Source organism: Bos javanicus, chromosome 14 (genome assembly GCF_032452875.1).
Source record: "Bos javanicus breed banteng chromosome 14, ARS-OSU_banteng_1.0, whole genome shotgun sequence".
Taxonomy (NCBI): Eukaryota; Metazoa; Chordata; class Mammalia; order Artiodactyla; family Bovidae; genus Bos; species Bos javanicus.
The window spans coordinates 27,201,700-27,225,098 of record NC_083881.1 but is presented as its reverse complement, the minus strand read 5'-3'; the positions used below and the strand labels follow the sequence as shown (position 1 = coordinate 27,225,098).

Below are 23,399 nucleotides of genomic sequence, written 5' to 3'. Positions count from 1 at the left end.
CTGTCCATGGGATTCTCCAGACAAGAATACTGGGGTGGGTTGCCATTTCCTCCTCCAGGGGATCTTCCCAACCCAGGTATCAAAGCTGTGTCTCCTGCGCCTCCTGCATTAGCAGGCGTATTCTTTACCACTGTGCCATTTGGGAAGCCCGTTTCAGTTGTAAATACTTACATATCTATTTTTTCAGATTCTTTTCCCTTATAATTATTGTAAAATATTGAGCATAGTTCCCTGTGCTGTACAGTAGGGCCTCATCAACTCTTTTCTTTTAGAAGATGCCAGTGAGTCAATGGAGAAGTAAATAAGAGAAATAGAAAATCTCAATGAATCCACCCCAGGGATGAATTCTAAACTTAATGAACAGAATTTAGGGAGAAACAGAATTTTTGTATATCTTCAACATGTATCTTCCAAAATAGTCATTAATTACAAAACAAAAACTAGTAAATTTATAGTACACCCATGGTTCCTAAGTGACCTCCATGGGCTATGTCTTAATATCCTGCAAGGCAGCCCACCGGCCTTATGCCAAAACAGAGGCTGGGGGTGGGGTGACAGGGGCAAGTACCTGTCTCTCCAGTGAATGGTCTTAGTCCTAGGATCATATATAAGCTGTGTTGAAGAACAGGTGATTTTTAAGCGAGTCTTCATGAGCATTCTGTCATGTAGTTGAGTTTATTAAGAATTGTGTAATGGTGTCAGGAGCTTTATTCCCCAGTAAGAACCTGGGGAAGGGAAATTTTTTTCAGACTAACAACAAACACATTTACTTTTCCCAAGAGCTGAGGGGAAGGCAGGGCTGATGGTCCCTTAGGAAAGGCAAGGAGCATCTGTGTGAAGGGATCCAGAGATGCCTAGAACAGAGCCAGTGTGTTCCATTATTTATATAACCTTGATAGCCAGCTGATGTTCAAGCTGGTTTTAGAAAAGGCAGAGGAACCAGAAATCAAATTGCCAACATCCGCTGGATCATAGAAAAAGCAAGAGAGTTCCAGAAAAACATCTATTTCTTCTTTATTGACTATGCCAAAGCCTTTGACTGTGTGGATCACAATCAACTGTGGAAAATTCTCAAAGAGATGGGAATACCAGACTGCCTGATCTGCCTCTTGAGAAATTTGTATGCAGGTCAGGAAGCAACAGTTAGAACTGGACATGGAACAACAGACTGGTTCCAAATAGGAAAAGGAGTACGTCAAGGCTGTATATTGTCACCCTGTTTATTTAACTTATATGCAGAGTACATCATGAGAAATGCTGGACTGGAAGAAACACAAACTGGAATCAAGATTGCCGGGAGAAATATCAATAACCTCAGATATGCAGATGACACCACCTTTATGGCAAAAAGTGAAGAGGAACTCAAAAGCCTCTTGATGAAAGTGAAAGAGGAGAGTGAAAAAATTGGCTTAAAGCTCAACATTCAGAAAACGAAGATCATGGCATCCGGTCCCACCACTTCATGGGAAATAGATGGGGAAACAGTGGAAACAGTGTCAGACTTTATTTTTCTGGGCTCCAAAATCACTACAGATGGTGACTGCAGTCATGAAATTAAAAGACGCTTACTCCTTGGAAGGAAAGTTATGACCAACCTAGATAGCATATTCAAAAGCAGAGACATTACTTTGCCAGCAAAGGTCCATCTAGTCAAGGCTATGGTTTTTCCAGTGGTCATGTATGGATGTGAGAGTTGGACTGTGAAGAAGGCTGAGCACTGAAGAATTGATGCTTTTGAACTGTGGTGTTGGAGAAGACTCTTGAGAGTCCCTTGGACTGCAAGGAGATCCAACCAGTCCATTCTGAAGGAGATCAGCCCTGGGATTTCTTTGAAAGGAATGATGCTAAAGCTGAAACTCCAGTACTTTGGCCACCTCATGTGAAGAGTTGACTCATTGGAAAAGACTCTGATGCTGGGAGGGATTGGGGACAGGAGGAGAAGGGGACGACAGAGGATGAGATGGCTGGATGGCATCACTGACTCGATGGACGTGAGTCTGAATGAACTCCGGGAGTTGGTGATGGACAGGGAGGCTTGGCGTGCTGCGATTCATGGGGTCACAAAGAGTCGGACACGACTGAGTGACTGACCTGATCTTATCTGATAGCCAGCTAAGAGAGTGTTAGCTGGAAAAATACTTAAGCAAACTTGTTATGAATATTGTTAATCCTATGCTTTAAATTTGGAGATGGTGCATTTAGCATGATTTTCACAAAAATAGCTCCCAAATTTGCAATTTAAATTGTGTAGGGCATGTGATAGGCTGAAAATTGTCGCCCCACCCAAAGATATCCATGTCCTAATCCCTTGAACCTGTAAATGTTACTGTGTTTGGAGAAAGCGTCTTTGCAGATAGGATTAAAGGGTCTAAGACAGGGGACTATCCTGGGTTATTTAGTTGGACCCTAAATTCACTCCCATGTTTTCATTAAGAGAGAGGCAGAGGGAAACCTGATATAGACAGAAGGGAAGACAGAGAGAAGACAAAGTGGAGATGGGAGTGGTGTGTCCACCAGTGAAGAAATGCTGTCCCTGATGGCCCAGCAACCAAAGACTCCACACTTGCAATGCAGGGGGCCCGAGTTCCGTCTCTGGTCAGGTCCCCACGCTGCAGCTAAAAATCCCGCATGCCACAGTGAAGATCAAAGAAACCACGTGCACAGCTAAATAGAGAAATACGTATTTTAAAAGAAAGAAAAGAAATGCTGTCAGGAGGCAGGAACAGATCCCCCCCTACAGCCTCTGGACGAAGAATGGCCCTGCCCACATCTGGATGCCAGTCCATTCTCCAGATGGTGAAAGAATGAATTTCTGTTGTTTTAAGCTACCGAGTTTGTGGCCATTTGTTACAGCGGCCACAGAAAACTCATACAAGGTAGTTAGAAGACAGTTACTCAGAAAAAGATATTTATTTTGAATTCTGCATCCCTTAAAATCATTCATGGAAGAAATAAAGTAGTGGTTTTAGAAGTTGTTATCCAAAACACACAGAGCATTCTTAAAATTCAATGATAAACAATAAACAACACGATTTTTAAAACGGGACAAAGACCTTCCAAGACAGTTCACCCAAGAAGATATTCAGATGGCAGATGAGCATATGAGAAGATGCTTCACCTCACATGTTATGCAATGCAATCTAAAACAAGATGATACTACTAGTACACCTTTAGAAAGGCCACTGTCACTGGATCACTGACAACACCACGTGCTGACCCGGTGGAGCCCTGGAAACCCTCGTTCGTTGCTGGTGGGAATGTGAAATAGTACAGCCACCTCGGAAGACAGTTTGATGGTTTTGTACAAAAGTAAGCATACTCTTGGCATACAATCTAGAAATCTCATTCCTTGGTATTTATCCAAAGGAGTTGAAAATTTATGTTCTCCTAAAAACATTCTGAAAGAGATGGGAATACCAGACCACCTGACCTGCCTCATGAGAAGCCTCTATGCAGGTCAGGAAGCAACAGTCAGAACTGGACATGGAACAACAGACTGGTTCCAATAGGAAAAGGAGTACATCAAGGCTGCATATTGTCACCCTGTTTATTTAACTTCTATGCAGAGTACGTCATGAGAAACGCTGGGCTGGAAGAAGCACAAGCTGGAATCAAGATTGCCGGGAGAAATATCAGTAACCTCAGATGTGCAGATGACACCACCCTTATGGCAGAAAGTGAAGAGGAACTAAAAAGCCTCTTAATGAAAGTGAAAGAGGAGAGTGAAAAAGTTGGCTTAAAGCTAAACGTTCAGAAAACGAAGATCATGGCATCTGGTCCCATCACTTCATGGGAAATAGATGGGGAAACAGTGTCAGACTTTATTTTTGGGGGCTCCAAAATCACTGCAGATGGTGATTGCAGCCATGAAATTAAAAGACACTTACTCTTTGGAAGGAAAGTTATGACCAACCTAGATAGCATATTGAAAAGCAGAGACATTACTTGGCCAACAAAGGTTCGTCTAGTCAAGGCTATGGTTTTTCCAGTGGTCATGTATGGATGTGAGAGTTGGACTGTGAAGAAAGCTGAGCGCCGAAGACTTGATGCTTTTGAACTGTGGTGTTGGAGAAGACTCTTGAGAGTCCCTTGGACTGCAAGGAGATCCAACCAGTCCATTCTAAAGGAGATTAGTCCTGGGATTTCTTTGGAAGGACTGATGCTAAAGCTGGAACTCCAGTACTTTGGCCACCTCATGCGAAGAGTTGACTCATTGGAAAAGACTCTGATGCTGGGAGGGATTGGGGGCAAGAGGAGAAGGGGACGACAGAGGATGAGATGGCTGGATGGCATCACTGACTCGATGGACGTGAGTCTGAGTGAACTCCGGGAGTTGGTGATGGACAGGGAGGCCTGGCGTGCTGCGATTCATGGGGTCGCAAACAGTCGGACACGACTGAGCAACTGAACTGAACTGAACTGAAAAACCTGCATGTGGATGTTTATAGCAACCTTCAATAATTGCCAAAACTTTAAAGCAACCGAGATGTCCTTCGGTAAGTGATCAGATAGATAACTGTGATACACCTAGACAATGAAATCTGATTCAGCACTAAAAAGAAATATCTCTCAAGCCACGGAAAGATAATTGTTGTTGTTCAGTTGCTCAGTTGGGTCTGACTCTTTGCGACCCCATGGACTGCAGCATGCCAGGCTTCGCTCTCCATCACCATCTCCCAGAGCTTCCTCAAACTCATGTCCATCAAGTCAGTGATGCCATCCAACCGTCTCATCCTCTGTCATCCCCTTCTCATCCTGCCTTCAATCTTTTCCAGCATCAGGGTCTTTTCCAATGATTCGGCTCTTCACATCAGATGGCCGAAGTATTGGAGCTTCAGCTTGAGCATGAGTCCTTCCAATGAATATTCAGGACTGATTTCCTTTAGGATTGACTGATTTGATCTCCTTGAAAAGATAGGGATGAAAAGATAAGAAGGAAGCTTAAACACATATTACTAAGTGAAAGAAGCTAATCTGAATAGGCTACATACTATTTGATTCAAACTATATGACCTTCTGAAAATGCAAAACTATGGAGATAGTAAAAATGCTGGATACCTGTCATTATACATTTGTCCAAACCCGTAGAATGTACAACACTAAGAGTGAACCCAAATGTTAATTATGGACTTTGGGTGATTTTCATGTGTCATTGAAGGCTCATCAATTGCAACAAATGTCCCTCTGTGCTGAATCAGGATGTGGATTATGGGGGAGTCAGGGCATGAGTAGGTGTAGCGAGTACATGGGAGATCTCTATACTTTCCTCTCAATTTTGCTGCAAACCTAAAACTGTTCTAAAAAATAAAGCTTTTTAAAAAGTCAATATTGTGAGATGTGTGGCATATTTTAGATAGCCATACAATTGTTTCTGACAATTAACTTAGAGAATAAGTTACTGGCTTGATTCATCTCAGCCTTCAAATCCTCATTGTCTTTGCATTAACCTGTCCGTCAGGTGAGAGACTTACCTGGGACACATTTTATTCTGTGCTGGCTCTCATATCCTCCCATACCACAATAGTAGTAGTAATAATAGCTAACAAATTTTCAATAGTTTCCATGGTCTCTGCAGCAGCTCTAAGTACTTTGTGGATGTTGTCAGATTTGACCTTCGCAGCAACCCCCAAGATAGTCAAGTACGTTCATTGTACCCATTTCACAGATGAGGTGTATTAAGGCAAAGTCATAAGTAATTTGCCAGAAGTCCCACGTCTCCTAAGTGGTGGAGCCCAGATTCTAGCTAGACCCTCAGCATCACTGATGGGCATGTGACAGGAAATTTAAAAAAAAAAAAACCCTCCTTCTTCCACAGTTTTAAGGGACTTTAATATAGATGTTGCCTGGTTCTATTCAGCCAAGTTATTGAGAAGTAGATATCAGTAACAATCTAGCAGTACTGTATGGTTTGCTGAGCCCAACCACATTTATTGTTGTTATGAAAACTCGCTCAGTGAAGGTAATGACATACAAAGCACAGTGAGCTCCCATTTATACAAGGAAAGGATGGATTTATGGATAGATGGCTGAAGGGTCTGGTAAACTTCAACTCAGAAACTCTGTCTCCATCTCATGGTTCCAACATCCTGATGTGCTGCCTTCCAGTAGAATATCAGGAGATGTGTATTTCTCACTGTGGATGGACTGAGGCAGCTGAGACCCTCGGCAAGCTTACCTGTTACACATCCTCCGTGTCTGTTTCCACAGTGGTGGTCAGAGACCTAACACAGGTGCTCCAACTGGCTTCTTAAGGACGCACGTGGGCTTTGGGAGGGGTCATATGACCTGGGGGCAGTGAGGCACTTACAGCACCAGCTGAGCATAGTCAGCCCTGATGCTCAGTGGGTGACAGTTTCCAAGGCCAGGTGGCCCCTCTCATCTCATACACTTATTCCTCACTGAGACTGCCCTTCTCATTGCAGACATTCTAACTGCCAGGAATATTCCTCCCCCAGCTTAAGTCCTAAATATCTTTTAAAGATTGCATGTAGGAACTATACATGCAAAGAGAAAATGCCATTTCTTTAACAAAGACTCATAGTACATCATCAGTCAGGTCAGTTCAGTTCAGTTCAGTTCAGTCGCTCAGTCGTGTCCGACTCTTCGAAACCCCATGAATCGCAGCATGTCAGGCCTCCCTGTCCATCACCAACTCCCGGAGTTCACTCAGACTCACGTCCATCGAGTCAGTGATGCCATCCAGCCATCTCATCCTCTGTCGTCCCCTTCTCCTCCTGCCCCCAATCCCTCCCAGCATCAGTCTTTTCCAGTGAGTCAACTCTTCGCATGAGGTGGCCAAAGTACTGGAGTTTCAGCTTTAGCATCATTCCCTCCAAAGAAATCCCAGGGCTGATCTCCTTCAGAATGGACTGGTTGGATCTCCTTGCATCCAAGAGACTCTCAAGAGTCTTCTCCAACACCACAGTTCAAAAGCATCAAGTCTTCGGCGCTCAGCCTTCTTCACAGTCCAACTCTCACATCCATACATGACCACAGGAAAAACCATAGCCTTGACTAGACGGACCTTTGTTGGCAAAGTAATGTCTCTGCTTTTGAATATGCTATCTAGGTTCTGCCTTTTAAAAAATAAAGTCTATTTATGTTCATTTTTAGTTTTATGTTTTCCATCATGCAGTTAATTTATTTAAAATCTTAAGACAGAAGATTGTTAACTGTAAACTCAGAAGGGAGTCTGGAAAATTTTAACAAAATTTACTTGGTGACTATTAAATAACTATATTATGCATTTGAATTTATTCTATGTATGTAATTGCCTCTTCCTAACAGGGAAAAATTGAGGAAGCAGTGAATGCATTTGAAGAACTGGTTCGCAAGTACCCTCAGAGTCCAGGAGCTCGGTATGGGAAAGCACAGGTATGCTGAAGCCCTGATACTTAGGACACTGCTTTGATGTCCTTATGTTCTGTATCATTGGATTTTTTACCACCTGGTATTTGCATTTTGGGCTTCCTTGATGGCTCAGTGGTAAAGAGTCTGCCTACTAATGCAGGAGACACAGTTTCCATCCCTGGGTCGGGAGGATCCCCTGGAGAAGGAAATGGCAACCCACTCTAGTATTCTTGCCTGGAGAGCTCAGTGGACAGAGGGGTCTGGCAGGCTACAGTCCATGGGGCTGCAAAGAGTCGGACACAACTGAGCGACCAACACTACGCTATTTGCATTTCATTTTCCCTTCTGACTTGTATACAGAATCAGCTTCTCATGCATATGCATACATTCAAGCAAGAAACACTGTTTTAAATAAGGCAATTAATTATTCCTATTTTGTACTGGTGAATTTCGTAACGTATTTTTGTTCCCCCTCCATCTAGTTTCTCTCCGATATTGAAAAGAAAATAAACAGTAACACTTTCATCCCTGACTTCCCATCCCCTTCACATTCATTCCATTTGACCCACCACCTAGTTAAATAGAAAGTGGAATGGACTTGGTTCTCTCTGTAGTGTCTGTCAGTGACTCATTTCTTCCTTCCCAGCTCCACCCTCACCTCCCTTTCTCATCAGACTTTCTCCATCTTTCAACTCCTCAATTCATGAAGCTTTTCCATGTCTTGCTGTAGCTGCAGAAACCCTCCATGGGCCACATACTGTTTTAGGCCCTGGGATTATCTCAAAGAACACTCTAGAGGTCTCTGTCCTGTGGAGCTTATATTCCAATGGAAGATATTTTAAGTTTCTTACTCAGAATTTTTGTAGTGAAAGCCCACTCTATGGCAGGCCCTGTTCTAGGCACTGCAGATGCAGCCATCAACAAAACACAGGGCCTTTTCACTGTAATGGAGAAGACAATGCAAGACACAGAGAAGAGAATTTCTTGCTTGCTACTGGATACACTGTCAGGAGACAAAAATAAAGCAGAGCACAGCTATAGGACATGTGAGGGGGGTTAAAATGTTGGATAGGGTGGCCGGAAGATAGCTCATCAAGGCGGTGACATTTGAGCAAAACCCTAAAGGTCTTTATAGATAAATCTATATTTAAAGAATATTAGAAGTGTTAAAAATAAATATATTAGGACATCTTACCTGATACTATATACCATAAAGAAAAGAAGGTCATAGAGTAAAGAACATGTTATTATGATGTTTTGTTCGTAGGTGGTAGGAGGAAAGTGGCACAGCGATACTTAAGATAATCAGGTGATCAGAAAAGGCCTTCCTAGGTGGTGACAAGTGGCTGAAATGTGACAAGGTTTAGGAAGGAGCTGTCCAGGCAGAGGGAACAGGGAATCAGCCTTGACTTTATCCCTGGTGGACTGGAGGAGGGGCGTACTGGGGGAGGTGACGTGGGGTAGATGAAGCCAGGGGCTCATGGGCTGTATTCTTTGTGCACTGGAAGCACTTGGAGGGTTTGTGCATGGATGTGCCCCTCTGGTTGTTTTTGTTTTCTTTTTTTAAATAAAGATGACTTTGGTTGCTGGGTACAGAAGGATTATGGTAGCACAGGTTGGAGCCAGGAAAACAGGAGATATTGCCGGTGTCCTCAAGATGCGCTGGCTTGGACTGGTCCCAGCCGCAGAGGTGGGGCAGTGGACAAGGGCAGGACTGAATCAGACAGTAAAGAATCTGCCTGCAGTGCAGGAGTCCCAGGTTCAATCCCTGGGTCGGGAAGATCCCCTGGAGCAGGGGTAGGCTACCCGCTCCAGTATTCTCGCCTGGGAAACCCCATGGACAGAGGAGCCTAGCAAGCTACACTCCATGGGGCTGCAAAGAGTCAGACACAGCTGAGCAACTTTCAGTTTTAGAGATGAATTTGGTGGTTTTGGTTTGGCAGTCTAAGGAGAGGATGGTGCCAGGTACTGACCAGGAAGACTGGAACAGGTTTGGAGAGGTGCAAAATCAAAGATCCACTTCCGGTTCCTGTGAAGTTTGTGATGCCTGTTACACATTCAAATGCACATGTCAAGTAGACCATAGGCGTTATTCAGTTTGGAACCCTGGGTAAAATCCAGGGCTGGTGTACAGATGTCAGGCAGTAAACCTCCTCCTGCCTGGGGAGGATGAGACTGTCAGCCCTGCTGGGAAATGGCAGATTCTGAGCTGCAGAAATTTTCCAGATTCAGGAGAATCTGACAACACTTGTTCAGAGGGGGCAGTGCCGTCACTTGTGGGTGACACTCTCATGAAAACTAACACATCTAGAGATAAAACAAGTACATCTGGCTCTTAACTAAAGGTGGCAACCACTCGAAATCTAGATGCTTAAATCCTTCCTGGGAGTGTGTACATGCTCAATTATTTCAGTCATGCTTGACTTTTTTTTGACCCTTTGGACTGTAGCCCATCAGGTTCCTCTGTCCATGGGATTTCCCAGGCGAGAATACTGGAGTGGGTTGCCATTTCCTCCTCCAGGGAATCTTTCTGACCCAGGTATCAAACTTACATCTCCTGCATTGGTAGGCGGATTCTTTACCACTGAGCCAACTGGGAAGTCTCAAATTCTCCTTATCTCCTCCTTAAAAACTTATTAAATTTGTATTAATTCAGTTTTAATAAATTAAATTTGTGAAAATTTAATGCAGAGAAGTTCCTCTTATCCATGATGCAGTACGCAATAGCAACTGTATCATTTCTATAAATTAATTGGATCAGCAATTCTCCAAAATTGCTAAATTGTATTGTCGTTAAGCAAGAGAGAATGTGTTTGTTACCTGAAGATGGTGCCTATTTAAATAAATGATGTGCTTTGCCACTAGTTCTGGCACTTGTTTGATTAAGGAAAGCCCGTTAACTCGAGAGAATAATGGGTCAAGTGCTAATTATGGCAAAAATGTTTCATGCTTTAGATTTTTCTTTATATGTGATATTAATTGCAAGTACCAAATGCAGTAGTTTTGCACATGACACTCACTATATATATATATATATATCTCCTTATTTAACAGTAGGAATTTGAGATTTATGCCTCAGCAATATATTTTATCTATAAACTATTATACTACAATGTGTTGCCAATATTAACATTAATGTGAAATTTAAGCATGGTAAATTAATTAAATACATAGGAATTAGTTGTTTGTTTTTTGTTTTTGTGGGGTTTTTTGATGTGGATCATTTTTAAAGTCTTCATGAATTTGTTACAATATTACTTCTGTTTTATGTTGTGGTTTTTTGGCCATGAGGCATGTGGAGTCTTAGCTCCCCGACCAAGGATCAAACCCACACCTCCTGTGTTGGAAGATGAAGTCTTAACCACTGGACTGTGAGGGAAGTCCCATAGGAGTTAAAAAAAAAAAATTCAACAGAAGATAGATTTTGTAAGGAGGAATACCTCATGACTTTTCATGCTTTGTTAGCAGATTAAACAATTCCTTTGGAATATCCCAACCAATTTTATAAATTCAGTGACATTAAGTAACATGGAAGCTACAGTATCTATCATTTCTACAGTGAAGTCAAGTTGCTCTGTCGTGTCAGACTCTTTGCGACCCCATGGACTGTGGCCTACTAGGCTCCTCCGTCCATGGGATTCTCCAGGCAAGAATACTGGAGTGGATTGCCATTTAATGTCTTATTTTTTGGATCTCTGTGAAAATCAATTCTGACCAAGTTCCTTGAACATCTGACACAAAATTATGAGCTCGTTTCACTTTATTGTCTTCCGCAAACCTTTAGTGCCTCTCAGGCAGAAAATGCCATATGTCCTAGGAGGTTGGATTGGGCGGTTAGTTTGAATCAACAAAACGCTTTGTGATGTTAATGTCCTGTAGCAAATGTTCAGTTTCAGGGCAAATCCTTCGTCTACAGATGTTAAACTGATCAATATCAATCAATGTTGATACTCAAAGCAAAGCCTATCAGTTTTATTTAAGAGACTTTAAAGAATTACATCACATTTTAATTCTGACATTAAAATTCCAATGCTGTAAGTTCTGAAATGTTGATACTTCATTAAAATGAAGGACTTTGAAGGATGGAGGAGAGAAAGGAACAAGGCGTGTAGTTGTATCATCTTTCTCTCATTTCAGATTGAGGTTAGTGAAGATATTTATCCCTCTCTAGATAGAGAACAGTGTCTTGATAGGCATTTGTCCTTGAACTAACCGTGAAGAAACCCTCCAGTTCTGGGATCTGTTTGGTAGCTTGAAGAGGTTGGCAAATGAAGAAGGTGAACAAGATGTTCTCAGTAGGACTCTCTCAGCTCTAGGACTCTGGCATTCTGTGACGTCACTTAGGAAGGATCATGTTTTGAGGCATTAACTCACTAGGGCCAAACCCACAAGAAACTTAGGCCTAAACAGAAAAGCCAGCATATGAATATCCAGAAGGTTACTCAGGCAGGATGACTGATATGAGTCATTGACATTGGACTTTCTTTTGTGGTAGATAGGTCTGTTCTAAAGGCCATTTGCAGTTATGAACAGATCATTCTATATTTTGAAGCTTTTTTTCCTGTCAAGCCAAGGTGAATTGCCTTTTTCTAAAGGGTTAATATGTTTTGTTTGTTTGCATCTGTCTTGGCTGCCGTCTATGGGGTCGCACAGAGTCAGACATGACTGAAGTGACTTACATAGCATAGCATAGACAGAGTATAGTTGTTGAATGAATGAATGAGCACAGGAATAAGCTAGTGGAAGTACAGGAACTGTGGACTGGAATTCTGACTATTAATGTTGATATATAGCAGGGTACACGTTCTACCAGCCAAACATATATTCGTCCTGCTTTTACGATAGTCTTTCTCATGTGTAGCTTAGTGGTTAACTTTTCTTCATATTATTAAAATAACATGTTGTGTTGCCTTCCTTTATTTTTTTATCCTTGATGAAGAGAAAATTTTAATTTGTCTTGAATTACTTTTAAAGCAAGTCCCAACATCAACTTTTCATAAATATATTGGGCAAGTACACATGCAGCTTGTCCTGGGACGTTTCTCTCTTCCTCCAGTGTGAAGATGATTTGGCTGAGAAGAGAAGGAGCAATGAGATCCTGCGCAGGGCCATCGAGACCTACCAGGAGGCGGCCAGTCTGCCTGATGCCCCCACAGACTTGGTGAAGCTGAGCCTGAAGCGGAGGTCAGACAGACAGCAGTTTCTAGGTGAGATGGAAAAAGAGTCAGTTCAGTAGCAAGCGGTGTGCTTTTATCTGAAAAAGCCTGAAGTTTGTATGTACTCTTAGAAGAGTTTAATTACATGGAAGGAAACCTGAGTTTTCTACCTAATTTCAGGCAATTTCTCTGATTGGGTCAGCCTGAAAGAGGAATCCTTCATAATTACAAAGATACAGACAGTATTTTTGCTGCCTACCTGCTCCCTACTCATTTTAAAGATGAGACAAATGGAATTCTGAGAGGTTGGGTGAATTACCTAAGGAATCATAACTAATAAATGAATAGTTAAGTGTTAGTCACTTCAGTAGCGTATGACTCTTTGTGACCCAATGGACTGGAGCCTGTCAGGCTCCTCTGTCCATGGGATTTCCCAGGCAAGAATGCTGGAATGGGTTGCCGTTTCCTTCTCCAAGGGATCTTCCCAACCCAGGGATTGAACCCAGCTCTCCTATATTGCAGGCAGATTCTTTACCTTCTGAGCCACCAGGGAAGCCCGATAAACAAATAGGTCTAGAGTCAAAAACTTCTTGTTATGCCAAATTCTTCTTTTCTCTCTTAACTGTAACTGTCTGATCCATAATAGCTGAAATCATCAGTGGAACAGTTTTATAGATATAAGAAATGTCAGGAGTTATAAGCACTCTAAAAATTTCACCTGCACGTTTTGTCTTTTTTAAAGAAACTTATAGAAAAACAATTTTTTTAATCACTGAGTAAATTTTAAACTGCTTTGAAAAAGCACTATGGATTTTTTACATTTGTTTGACTTTTAAAAAGAGTGCATAAAATATCATGCATCTTGATGACTGAATTTTTGGTGGCCTCTTAAACTTTGAACCAAGTGTGTCACTTGCTGTGCCCTAACTTCATTATAATCAGGCCAGTAATGGGTTCTCTCTCACCTAAAATGCCATCAGGGGACTTCCCTGGTGGTCCAGTGGTTAAGACCCTGCCTTTCTATGCAGGGAGTGTGGTTCAATCTCTGGTGGGGAAACTAAGATCCCATTTGCAATGGGACAACTAAGCCCTGTCACAGCCAAATAAATAAATAAAAATAACATTTTAAAAAAATAAGTTAAAATGTCATTGATAAGCCAGGAGCAAAAAATCTAAGCCATGTGTAGCTGCCAAGGTGGGTTCTCTACTGGCTGGATAAGTTACATAGATGTATTATCTTGTTGTCATTAGAGGAGGCTCCTAAACATTCAAAAGTGAACCTTGTATCAGTTTTCCAAGGGTTAGAATTAAGGGTGGTTGTGTTGCTTTGGTAGATGACCAAAATCTGTGACGGGAGTAGAAGCCAAGTGATGACTGGGAACTAGAAGAAATGGTCCCTTAGACGTCTCTTCATAAGGGCCAGTCCCAGAGAGGGAAAATTTACAGCAGCACAAACAGGGTGGGAAAGGCAAGGCTGGAACTCCATGCAAGCGAAAACCGGTATCACTGAGTTGTCTCTCCTCTGGCTCTGAAGTGGACTCACTTAGCCGGTGGATTTTTAACATTAATTTTTATTTTTAAAAAGATGCGTCAGATATCATGTGTCTGGGTGGGACTGAATTTTTGGCACCCTCTTAAACTTTGCACCGAGCACCTCGCTCACTTCACCCTATTCCCAGCCCCAGGGGAAGGACGACCCAGGTAGATCTAACTTTCTTCCGAAGTAAGCCTTCAGTGTTTGAATATAGTCTCTCTTCCAAATTCCCTGGTGGCTCCAACGGTAAAGAATCTGCCTGCAGTACCGGAGACCCAGGTTCAATCCCTGGGTCAGAAAGTTCCCCTGAAGAAGGGAATAGCAACCTACTCTAGTATTCTTGCCTGGAGAATCCTATGGACAGAGGAGCCCACTGGGCTACAGTTCATGGGGTCGCAAAGAGGGGGACACAACTGAGCAACTAACACTTCCACTTTCTTTCTCCTCCAGATGAGAATGAGGTGAGTTCACTAGGGGAGGCACTGAGGGATTCATAGGTCCCTGGAGATGCAGAGTAGGAGGGGCAAGAAGGACATAGGATGGACTCTCACCTGGGCCTTTGGTGTGGCTCCGTAGGGCAAGTGTAGAATCAAAAGAAAACTGTAATCCCAAGCGGGGCAGGTGGCAGAGGAAGAGTACAGAAAGGTGGAGTCAGATTTATCAGTGAAGGAATGGATAGTTGAGCAAACCACCCCAGACTGGCAAGTAGTGAATGGGGAGAGGCTGGTGGAGTCAGTGAGTGGTGGTCTATGCCTAACAGTTAGTAGAGCATCCAGCTACATTAGCTTTTGGATGGTCCTGGCGTATCTTGGCTGATTTTCAGTTTCTGGTCAACAAAGCCGTTTAGGTAATTAATTTTGTCATGTGGACTCTCATTTTGCACATTTTCCCTTATACAGTTTGTCTTTTTTTTCTTCTTAAGATTCATTATTTATTTTGGCTGCTCTGGGTCTTTGTTGCTGCACACGGGCTTTCTCTAGTTGCGGCAAGTGGGGGCGTCTCACTGCGGGGGCTTCTCTTGTTGCCGAGCATGGGCTCTAGGCGCATGGGCTTCCGTAATTGCAGCACGTGGACTCAGTAGTTGTGGCACATGGGCTTAGTTGCTCTAATTGCTCTACGACATGTGGGATCTTCCTGGACCAGGGAAGGAACTGGTGTCCCCTGCATTGCAAGGTGGATTTGTAAGCACTGGACCAGCAGAGGAAACCCCTACAATTTGTCTTTCCAACTGGGGTGAAGAGTGATGACAGTTGACCCCTCTAAATCTTAAACATCCATTGGACAGCCTTTAAAATGAGTTGAAGCTGGGTTTTCATGGTTCGTGTAGTCAGAGCACCCTATTGTCCACCAGAGGGTCCCCTAATACCAGATGATGTCTCCTTGGCTCCAGGACTAGGTCATTACGAAGACCTAGAGAGATGAAGACAAGCAGAGTACCTCAGTGCCTCTTCATGTCTCATCCAGGGTGCTAGACCCTGAAATCTATTAGACTTCTTATTTGCCTGTTCTGTATTCATAATTTTAAAGTTAATGATAATGTCAAAAATACCCCAGTAAAACATTTTTTGAATGAGGATTGAGTAACTAAAACTTTCATAAGAGACAATTTGACATTAAGGGTAAATGTTGATGAATTTAGAAAATAAGAATGTCTTTAACATATTTGTAGTCAGTACTAAATTCAGTACCTACTTATGGGAACCATGTGTGTGTGTATGTGTGTGTGTGTGTGTGTGTGTTCAGTCATGTCTGACTCTTTTTGCGAACCCCTCTGTCCATGGGATTTTCCAGGCAAGAGTACTAGAGTGGGTTGCCATTTCCTTCTCCAGGGGGTCTTCTCAACCCAGGGATTGAACCGGCATCCCTTGTGTCCCCTGCATTGGCAGGCGAATTCTTTACCACTAGCGCCACCTGAAAAACCCACTTATGGGAGTTACTGATGCCCTTAGAGCTGCAGGATAAAATCCTAAGAGGGACTTAGCCATCATTATACAGAGTCAGAGTTAAGCTGATCTCAGGCTTTGTTGAATAGTCTCTTATGATCTGTAGTGCCAAGAAAAGGGTGGACAGAAGCTATTTTTATTTCTGTTGTTTTCTTTCCACCAAATCAGGTCACATGAGAGGATCCTTGCTTACTCTTCAGAAATTAGTTCAACTATTTCCTGATGATACTGCCTTAAAGAATGACCTTGGAGTTGGATACCTCTTGATAGGTGATAATGACAGTGCCAAGAAGGTCTATGAAGAGGTGAGTAGGCAGCAATTTGCTATCAACAATTAATCAAAGTCTTCTGAACGTGGAGTTCTAATGTTATTTCTAAATTGCCTTTAATACTCCTGATCATTCACTCTCTTTATTTTAAATTAAGTCAAATTCAAGTCTTATTATAGTTAACGTATCCTAAATTTTGTTTCATTACCCTTTTTCTGCTTCATCAGAAGATTTTAAATATTAGCTAACGTTTGGTAGGTGCAGTCCATGGGGTCACTAGGAGTCGGAGACGACTGAGCAACTTCACTTTCACTTTTATGCACTGGAGAAGGAAATGACAACCCACTCCAGTGTTCTTGCCTGGAGAATCCCAGGGACGGGGGAGCCTGGTGGGCTGCTGTCTATGGGGTCGCACAGAGTCCGACACGACTGAAGTGACTTAGCAGTAGCAGCAACATTTGGTACATCAAAGCCTTCAACCTATAATTGTGATACTTTCTTAACTCATATATTTATTTCAGTCCACAAACAACCTTTCTAAAGTGTTCTTTATGACAGGAAGAGGAACTCAAAAACTCAAGAACTTAAAAACACATTATCTTGTACTTTTTTCAGTTAAAGTCCAAACTGGAGAGAAACTAGAGAACACAAGCTTTTCGGGTATATGGCATAAATTACTCTCCTTTCAGAGGCACTGGCTGTCTGATCCTTGGGGGGGGGGGGGGTTGGCTGTGTAGAGTGGCACGTGGGATTTTAGTTCCTGGATCAGATATTGAACACTTGCTCCCTGCAATGGAAGCACAGATTCTTAACCACTGAACCACCAAGGAGGTCCCAGCAAAGACTGACTTTAAGGTGGTTGCAGAGACCTTGCTACATCCTTGGCTTTGGAGACTTTACCTCACTTTCCTCCTTGTTAGTAACACCAGCAATTACCTGAGGCACCCTTGGTTCAGCATCTTCCTGCCCCTTGCCTCCCTTCACTCCTCATGCTTATCCATTCATTTAGCACTTATTTATTGAAACCCACAGGCACTGGCTCAGGAAATGGTGGTTAAGGAAACAACACAGATTATGCCATCAAGGGGTTACAATATGGTACCAAGTAACTAATCTCTGTTACTTTTAACATCCTCTGCTGCTGCTAAGTTGCTTCAGTCGTGTCTGACTGTGCAACCCCATAATCAACAGCCCACCAGGCTCCTCCGTCCCTGGGATTCTTCAGGCAAGAATACTGGAGTGGGTTGCCATTTCCTTCTTCAATGCATGAAAGTGGAAAGTGAAAGTGAAGTCACTCAGTCATGTCTGACTCTTTGCAACCCCATGGACTGTAGCCTACTAGGCTCCTCCGTCCATGGGATTTTCCAGGCAAGAGTACTGGAGTGGGTTGCCATTTCCTTCTCCCTTTATCATCTCCAGTATCTTTCAAATCCTCTTATTTATCTCAGGCCCCACTGTCTCTAGTGTAAAATAGGATAGATCCACCCCGCCCAACCTTGTTTTCTTATGATCTTCATCAATACAAAATGCCAATCTGACCCTCATCCTTGGCTTTAGCTCTTCAGTGGTTCCCACTGCCCATAGCAGTAGTCTTCAGACATGTTTGATTGTATCCTCTTTCAGTAAAAAATGTTCAAGCAAAAACCTGTGAATTGTTTTATGTATACCTGTACTAACCTATGGTAGACATTCTAGAAGGTCCACATTCTAAAATAGGTTTTAAGATGAAATATTTCAGATATTTTCAAAATTTCTTTAAGTGTCAATAAAATTTTCACTCTCACTGAAAAATTGATATTTTAATAATATCCACGTGAAACATTATTTATAAGGATATTTTTAGTCCTGTTAGTGTATCCTGCCGAATTTGTGCAGAACTAGAAGTGTCAACCAGTTTGTTGTTGTCTATGCTTTATGTGTGTGTGTATGTGTATGTAAAGAGAGAGAGAATCTCAGTAACATTTTTAGTATTAATCTCAATTTGACTTTTTTAGAAATCTTATAAAGCCATTTGTCATTTTCTGAGAGTTTGCTAATTACAACAGGATAATACAACTTGTGCATCTGTTATGCACTGCATGTAAACTGCAGTAAGTGCAGTAGGTGATCATAAAGAATCGAGCTGGGCAGGCAGCCCTGTGGGTTCCTCTGAGTCCTGGTCACCCACCCCACCCCTGTCATAGTAGCAGGTATGTGAGTGGGATGTGGACCTCATGAAGATGAGAGGAGAGTCCTGGAGCAGCTGTACGCAAAAGTGAAAGTGTTAGTCACTTTCACTTACTCACTTTCGTGTCTGACTCTTTTTGTGACCCCCATGGATGGTAGTCCAATAGGTAGGTTCCTCTGTCCATGTAATTCTCCAGGCAAGATTACTAGAGTGGGTTGCTGTGCCCTCCTCCAGGGGATTTTCCCAACCCAGGGATCGTACCCAGGTCTCCTGCATTGCAAGCGTATTCTTTACCATCTGACCCACCAAAGAAGCCCATAAAACATATATGTAAAGAAATATATGATAACCATTCAGAGTTGACTTTAAATAGAACTAATTTAAAGCAGTCTTTCCCTGATCATTAAAAAAATATTGAAGTCATAAAATTGATAGAGATTTTACTGGTATTGTTAGAGCAATGCTTTAATGGTCATTGCCTTTTCATTCATTTCTTCATTCTTGGAGAACATTTTGCATTGAACATTTTGAGTTGAGGGGAAATGGGGCCATTTAAGCCTAATGTATTGCAATGAGAAAAAAACACTATTGCATTTTAAGCTATAGCATCATAATCCAGTCCAAGCACAGCAAAGTTAATTAAAACATTTGTAGAATTCACAGTCCATTGAATAGCTTTTTTTTTCTTTTTTGAGTTTAGGTTCTGAGCGTGACACCCAATGATGGTTTTGCTAAAGTGCATTATGGCTTTATCCTGAAGGCACAGAACAAGATTGCTGAGAGCATCCCCTATCTGAAGGTAACTCCCTCCCTTCCTCTCTTTCCCTCTTCTGATCCCTTTGAGTCATTTGGACACCCTTGATTATGTATTGTAGATTGACTGGCATGCACTACTGACCCTTTTCAACACCAAAATATACACCTTCAGTCGATGACATTCACAGGCAGCGTGGACCTTCAGCTTAATCGAGGGTGTCAGATTTGAAGTGTTATGAGCAGAAATTATTTGGAAAAGATTTTGAAGAACTTCCTAAAACTGCAGTAGTTATTAATTGATAAAATATTTTAAAATATGGACAATGCATTAACACATTATCAACCAGAAACATATGAATACATCTTTTGTTACCCAAACATTATTGACTGGAGATGTTTCAGTTTTCACTTATATAGCAAATTGCCAGCCAAAGGCATTAGTTTCAGCAAAAAATCCCCAGTCAATAATGAATTAACTGTTCCTTTTGCAATTTAATTATACATTGAAACTACTTTGAACAGGTTTCATGGAAACCTATACAAAATGAGGTAACAAATGCAGACTGAGTAAATCCAATCCCCTAAAGCCTGATAGCCTAAAAGATTCAGAATAAAATGTGTTGTCATTTTTTGTTCACATAAAAACAGAATCCTCGTCAGTTCACCAGGATCACATGTGGTCTGGCTCAGGGCTGACCAACAGAACTTTCTGCCATAAAGGTCTTTATTTGTATCTTCTCATGTGGTAGCCACTAACCACTTGTGACTGTTGAGCATCTAAAATGTGGCTAATATCACTGAGGAACTGAATTTTTTATTTGTAATTTAAATAGTAACACCAGCTGAAAAAGTGAAAGTGAAGGTGTTAGTCGCTCAGTTGTGTCCAACTCTTTGCCACCCCATGGACTGTAGCCTGCCAGGCTCTTCTGTCCTGGAGACCAGGAAAGAATACTGGAGTGAGTAGCCATTCGCTTCTCCCGGAGATCTTCCTGACACTGGGATTGAACCTGGGTCTCCCACATTGCAGGCTGATTGTTCACCATCTGAACCACCGGGGAAGCCTGTAACACTAGCTAGTGCTACCATATCAGCCAGGTAGCTGATTCAATTCAGTTCAGTTCAGTCGCTCAGTCACGTCCAACTCTTTGTGACCCCATGAATCGCAGCACGCCAGGCCTCCCTGTCCATCACCAACTCCCGGAGTTCACTCAGACTCATGTCCATCAAGTCAGTGATGCCATCCAGCCATCTCATCCTCTGTCGTCCCCTTCTCCTCCTGCCTCCAGTCCCTCCCAGCATCAGAGTCTTTTCCAATGAGTCAACTCTTCGCATGAGGTGGCCAAAATACTGGAGTTTCAGCTTCAGCATCATTCCCTCCAAAGAAATCCCAGGGCTGATCTCCTTCAGAATGGACTGGTTGGATCTCCTTGCAGTCCAAGGGACTCTCAAGTCTTCTCCAACACCACAGTTCAAAAGCATCAATTCTTCAGCGCTCAGCTTTCTTCACAGTCCAACTCTCACATCCATACATGACCACTGGAAAACCCATAGCCTTGACTAGACAGACCTTTGTTGGCAAAGTAATGTCTCTGCTTTTCAATATGCTATCTAGGTTGGTCATAACTTTCCTTCCAAGGAGTAAGCGTCTTTTAATTTCATGGCTGCAATCACCATCTGCAGTGATTTTGGAGCCCCAAAAAATGAAGTCTGACACTGTTTCCACTGTTTCCCCATCTATTTCCCATGAAGTGATGGAACCAGATGCCATGATCTTCATTTCCTGAATGTTGAGCTTTAACCAACTTTTTCACTCTCCACTTTCACTTTCATCAAGAGGCTTTTTAGTTCCACTTCACTTTCTGCCATAAAGGTGGTATCATCTGCATATCTGAGGTTATTGATATTTCTCCCGGCAATCTTGATTCCAGCTTGTGTTTCTTCCAGTCCAGTGTTTCTCATGATGTACTCTGCATATAAGTTAAATAAGCAGGGTGACAATATACAGCCTTGACGTACTCCTTTTCCTATTTGGAACCAGTCTGTTGTTCCATGTCCAATTCTAATTGTTACTTCCTGACCTGCATACAGATTTCTCAATAGGCAGGTCATGTGGTCTGGTATTCCCATCTCTTTCAGAATTTTCCACAGTTGATTGTGATCCACACAGTCAAAGGCTTTGGCATAGTCAATAAAGCAGAAATAGATGTTTTTCTGGAACTCTCTTGCTTTTTCCATGATCCAGTGGATGTTGGCAGGTTATATACCTATAAACTTAAAGTAACATCTTTATGATCCACTTTTGTGATCTATTTCCTTCATGTGACTTTGGTCAGAGATCCCAAATAGTGACCCACTGATTACAAGTAGCTTGCATGTTCTATTTGGCCAATATAATTCTCTTAAAAAAAATTTTAACTGCTTGCCTTAGTTGAAAATCTGAAGGATTTTATATAATCAAGCAAATTTCTGATTTCTCTGGAAAGGTCACATGTGACCCACATCTCAGCACAGGAGCTGAGCAGTGGTGCCCCCTTGAAGTGGGCATATACCCCACCCCCCAGCCTGTCTTGACTGTCATGGGACTTCAGCAAGCTGCCCATTCCCTGCCATGATCCTGTGGGCACGTAGTCTTCTCTGATATAAAATATTCCTCTTAAATTTCCTTTGACATCATAACGACCTAACAGTACTCTCCTGGCACAGAGAGGAGGAAGTAGAGGTCAGGGTTGGTTAGTTAACGAACAATGATGTTTACCTGAACATCCGTCAGTCAAGAACCTCGGATCACAACTCTCCCCACCTGAGTGATGCTTCTGTTCTGTGCTGCTATTCTCCACCCTTATGTGCATACAATTTCACCCGAGTAAAAGATAATGGGCTTCTTATGAAGAAGCCTCAAAGATGCAGACTTTTAGACATTGAAATACGTTTTATCTTTGAGCTTCTTTTACTTTTCTAAATTCATTCTCTTGCTTTAATATTCTTTTTTGTTTTTACATAAATTTAAATTTCAGTTCTTTTGTGGACAGTGGGGATAAAAATCAGCTGAGTGTTTTAGGATGAGAATTGTTTAATAAAATTATATTTTCAAAGATTCCAACTGGCTTTAATCCTATCGTGTTCTGTAAATGATTTCATTGAAAAGTGAGGACATGTTTGCCTTGAGTGGAAAAAAATATTATTTGCAGTTGGGTCCCTATCATTTCAAACATCTGTGAGCAACTAAACATTTTGGTTCAGGGGAAAAAAAAGTCTCTAGATGACATGTGGTCAGATCTGGAGAACAAAATAAATGTGATAGAAACTCAGTCAGAGAAATTCTTTGGGATATTGAAATACAATTGTTCCCGCAGAGACACTTCACAAAGCATCCTGGTAACTTAATGCGCTATTCCACTGTTAATTGATGATGAATGCATTGTTACATTGAACTTTATCACCTCCTTTTGCTTCTGCATTGTAAATACTGACCAGTAACCTAACTGCCAAATTGATGCCTTCGAACTGTGTTGCTGGAGAAGACTCCTGAAAGTGTCTTGGACAGCAAGGAGGTCAAACCAGTCAATTTTAAGGGAGGTCAACCTTGAATATTCACTGGAAGGACTGATGCTGAAGCTGAGGCTCTAATACTTTGACCACCTAATGCAAACAGACGACTCATTGGAAAAAGTCCCTGATGCTGGGAAAGAATGAGAGCAGCAGCAGAAGAGGGTGTCAGAGGATGAGATGGCTGGATGGCATCACCAATGCAAAGGACATGAACTTAGGCAAACTCTGGGAGATGATGAGGGACAGGGAAGCCTGAGGTGCTGCAGTCCATGGGGTTGCAAAGAGTCAGAACAACAACAATATTGAGATGATTTTCTGGATCTTAGAAAAGATTTAGTAGGTCAATGGATTAATAAGTCTAATATCTAATCCTTTCACAAATACTAACACTGTCCTTTCTACAGGAAGGAATAGAATCTGGGGATCCTGGTACTGATGATGGGAGATTTTATTTTCACCTGGGGGACGCCATGCAGAGAGTTGGAAACAAAGAGGTAATAGTGCATTCATGAGCTTTTTGTTCTCTTTAACAGAAGATAAGGAGGGGAGGGCAATGATTTCTGTGAGACAGTTACAACTGAAAAAATGTTTTGAGCATAAACTTTTGAACATGGTTTAAACTTTTTGCAACAGCCTAACATTTCCTACTATGAAGAAATTTTGGGGTTTGACTTT

The 23,399-nt window shown here is 42.0% G+C and overlaps 1 protein-coding gene across 11 annotated transcripts in view; it reads left to right on the top strand.

Annotated features, from left to right (window-relative positions):
* Positions 1-23,399, top strand: part of ASPH (aspartate beta-hydroxylase) — a 189,825-nt gene that overhangs the window by 128,411 nt on the left and 38,015 nt on the right. For all 11 annotated transcript variants that reach the window (XR_009740822.1, XM_061438824.1, XM_061438823.1 and 8 more), the window contains 5 exons: positions 7,288-7,374; positions 12,407-12,557; positions 16,152-16,288; positions 19,120-19,218; positions 23,129-23,218. Coding sequence is in view for 10 of the 11 variants with exons in the window: in XM_061438824.1 (XP_061294808.1) it covers positions 7,288-7,374; positions 12,407-12,557; positions 16,152-16,288; positions 19,120-19,218; positions 23,129-23,218 (564 nt within the window). In the remaining variant the exon portion in view is untranslated. The remainder of the gene's footprint in view (positions 1-7,287; positions 7,375-12,406; positions 12,558-16,151; positions 16,289-19,119; positions 19,219-23,128; positions 23,219-23,399) is intronic.